The 4,082-nt window shown below is 38.5% G+C and overlaps 1 protein-coding gene across 1 annotated transcript; it reads right to left on the bottom strand.

Moving 5' to 3' along the window:
• Positions 1-292: 292 nt before the first annotated feature.
• Positions 293-1,849, bottom strand: LOC124016754 (probable G-protein coupled receptor 25). Its single transcript, XM_046332211.1, has one exon. The coding sequence runs from the start codon at positions 1,847-1,849 to the stop codon at positions 647-649; it is 1,203 nt and encodes a 400-aa protein (XP_046188167.1). The 3' UTR covers positions 293-646.
• Between the last annotated feature and the right edge of the window lie 2,233 nt (positions 1,850-4,082).

Genomic DNA, 4,082 nt, shown 5'->3' with positions numbered 1-4,082 from the left:
TGCTTTATTGTAAAAAGTACACACAAATCTAATCAAAGCATTACAGTTGATATTAACCTCATTTAGAATGTTTTCAGCTGAATGCCCATTGTTAAACTGCAAAAAGACTTAGTAAACTATGACATAGTTTGGGAAAAAGTAGTTATTAGAGCAATCATATAAACACCCAATTTATTCAAAAAGTGCATTTTTTTGTATTTATAATGCTTAATATGTCATCTTACTAATGATATGAACATGGAAAACCATTTAGAATATTATTGTAATAGTTTTCATACAGCAGAAAGGAACCACTAACAAATTAATGTTACTGTTAACAAATTGCTATTTAATATTAACATGAATTTACGAATGTTAACAATCATAATAAACAGTCTAATGGTGAATTTAATCATATTCAAAATATAGTTGTTCGGTTAAAAAAAGAAAGCAAAAATAAATAAGTAATATAAATGCAAACATCAATTCAAACTTTTAATGATAATGAAATAACTTTTATACATAAAATATATTATAGTGTATGCTTTCTTTCACTGAGCTTTTGAATTACATACAGTAACACCTAAAATCATAATACAAAATTATTCACCTCAACTTTTAGGGCTTTGGACTACAAAAATGCTATAAAATGTGCAGAACCCTGCTATCAGACTTTCTGGTCGAACGACTGTAAACGAGTTCTGGAGGCTGTTGTTCCACAGCTCTCTGAGGTGCCGTTGTAGGAGAAGTCTGTGGACGAGGCATAGCCCTGGTGCAGCCCACGCTTCCGCACGCAGCTCAGGAACAGTCTTTCCGCCTGCCGTCTGAAGTGGTGGTCCAGGAGCAGGTAGATGGCCGGGTTCACGCAGCTATTGAGGAAGGCCAAGCAGCAGGAGAGAGTGAGGCCCTGACTCAGGACAGACTGGGTCTCATTGCTCAGATCGGCCCCAGACAGCCTGAAACCAATTAGGAGGGTCTTGAAGATGTTGAAGGGAAGCCAAGACACCATGAAGGCCACAATGATGGTGAAGACCATTTTGAGAGAGTGGCGGCGGCGGGCTTCCGCACGGGGGTTGCCGGCGGCAACACAGTGTCGGCGCAGGCGGGCTAGGAGGGAGCTGTAGCACAGGAGGATGATGAACACTGGCAGGGCGAAGGTCAGGAAAACCGTAGTCAGGCTCAGACCCAGGAAGAAGGACGACTCTTTGTCCTCCAGGCAGAAGGGCTCACCGTTGGGGGTACGTACACTACGGTACACCAGGGAGGGGGTACCCAGAGCCAGGGATAGCAGCCAGACCATGATGCAGGTGAAACGCACACACTGGCTGCTGCGGAGGAAGCGGGAGTCCATGAGGCGCACCACGGCCAGGTAACGGTCCACGCTCATACAGGTCAGGAAGAAGATGTTGGAGAAGCGGTTGACGGAGATGATGTAGCTGCTGAGTTTGCAGAGGAGGTTCCCAAAAGGCCATTGTCCCTCCTGTCTGGAGGAGACGGCCCACAGTGGGAGGGTGAGGACAAACACCAGGTCCGCCAGCGCCAGGTTAACCACAAATGTATCCACCAGACGCCCACCCCTCTTCCCCCTACTGCCCATGACCATGATCACAAAGAGGTTTCCCAGGAAGCCTGTGAAAAACATGAAGAAATAAAGTAGTGGCAGGTAGATGTGAGAATGGGGAAGAATGGAGTTGGAGTGCTCCCCAAGGTTGGTTTGATTGTAGCTGTAATTGTATAGCATGTCAGTGTCATTGTCATCGCTGTAGAAGTACTTGTCGTTATCATACATTTCCATTCTGTGGTCAAAGAGAAGTGTCTCAGCTGCTTGCGCTCTGTGTGTCTGGCTGGCAAGCTCAATACTTCTAGACATACTATCCTGCGTCACATTCTTAAAAACCACAGACAAACTGTCAAGTTTTCTTCTGTGATCTCTAGCATGATCTCTGTATGTTTTCTTTCTGGCATATTCTTGCACAAAATTCTGACACAAATTACTACTATTTCTCATGATAATATTTTACAATATACTCTATTTGCGTATCAGTTTTCAAATAGAAACACTTAAGATACTTCCTTACATGCAGGCAAAACTTTAAGCAAGAAGAAACATAAAAACATATCAAGAGAAAAAAGTACATGTACAATCTGGGCAATGGCATTGAACAAAAATAATAAAAAACAACTAAGGACTGAATTATAATTGCAGATCAAACAATAAAAGCTAAAAACATTTGGCAGGGATAGGATGTTTATGGTATTCAAGGGATTGATATAGGCATACTTTAATTATGATTTTTACATATTAAAAAACCTACATTCACAGTGGATTTGTAATTTCAAGACAAGACATTGAAAATCAACTTTATATAAATCAACTTTTATATATATATATATATATATATATATATATATATATATATATTTATTTATTTAAAATGAACCTTTATTTAACTAGTCAAGTCAATTAAGAACAAATTCTTATTTACAATGACAGCCTCCCCCGGTCAAACCCGGAAGACGCTGGGCCAATTATGCCCTATGGGACTCCCAATCATTGCCGGTTGTGATACAGCCTGGAATTAAACCAGGATCTGTAGTGACGCATCTAGCACTGAGATGCAGTGCCTTAGACCGCTGCGTCACTCGTATTACTCATAGTCTCTTGTGTGAAAGGTGTGAAAACAGCAAACACTGTTATCAAATTGCATTTGTCACGTGCCGAATACAACCGGTGTGGACTTTATTGGGAAATGCTTTCTTACAAGCCCTTCCAAACGATGCAGAGTTAAAAATAATAATACACATAAAAATAGTAGCAAGAGGAATAACATTCACAAGAATGAAGCTATATACAGGAAGTACCAGTACCAGATCAATGTGCAGGGGTACGAGGTATTTGAGGTAGATATGTACAAAAAGGCAGGGTCAAAGGACCTGGCATCAGAATAGATGATAATAATAAGAGTAAAATAAAGAACAGAGTAGCAGCAGCAAATAATGAGTGTGAAAGTGAGAAAGTGTGTGTGTGTGAATGTGGGCGGGTTGTGTGTGAGAGTGTCAGTGTAGTTTAGTGTAGTGTGTATATAGTCTTGTGAGTGTGCATAGTAAGTGCAATATAGGGTCAATGCAGATAGTTTGTGTGTAACCTTTAATGAACTATTTAGCAGTCTTATGGCTATTTAGCAGTCTTGGGGGTAGAAGCTGTCTCGGAGCCTGTTGGTCCGAGAGCCGATACCCCCGTACCGTTTGCCAGACGGTAGCAGAGTGAACAGGCCTTCAACTGACATCACCTGATATAGAGGTCCTGGATGGTCGGCCCGAGTGATGTATTGGGCCACCCGTACCACCCTCTGCTCAACATTATGCGAAAATGCTTGCATGTGGAAATCAAAATGGGACTTGCCAGACCCGATATGATCGTGCACATGAATAAATCAGACATCTCATCAGATGAGTCATATTATAGATAAAACTTACTATAATGTGAACTTGATGAGAACTTGATGTGAAAGGCTATGAAAACCATACATGGAATGACAGCTTCATTTAACCAACCACTTCTCCTTTTGACTGATAGTGGTGTGTGAACATGAACAATGGACAATGATCTCTGTTAGAAATGTAAATCATCATATGAACAGTTATAGAACAAAGTGAAACTAATAATATAATACTATAGTTATATAATACTATAGGTATATAATACTATAGGTATGTAATACTATAGGTATATCATACTATAGGTATATAATAATATAGTTATGTAATACTATAGGTATATAATAATATAGGTATATAATACTATAGTTATGTAATACTATAGGTATATAATACTATAGGTATATAATACTATAGGTATATAATACTATAGGTATCTAATACTATAGTTATGTATATAATACTATAGGTATATAATACTATAGGTATATAATACTATAGTTATATAATACTATAGGTATATAATACTATAGGTATATAATACTATAGGTATGTAATACTATAGGTATATAATACTATAGGTATATAATACTATAGTTATGTAATACTATAGGTATATAATAATATAGGTATGTAATACTATAGGTATATAATACTATAGTTAT

This window comes from Oncorhynchus gorbuscha, linkage group LG03 (assembly GCF_021184085.1).
Source record: "Oncorhynchus gorbuscha isolate QuinsamMale2020 ecotype Even-year linkage group LG03, OgorEven_v1.0, whole genome shotgun sequence".
NCBI lineage: Eukaryota > Metazoa > Chordata > Actinopteri > Salmoniformes > Salmonidae > Oncorhynchus > Oncorhynchus gorbuscha.
The sequence above is the reverse complement of the archived record's forward strand: the minus strand, read 5'-3'. Positions and strand labels throughout refer to the sequence as shown.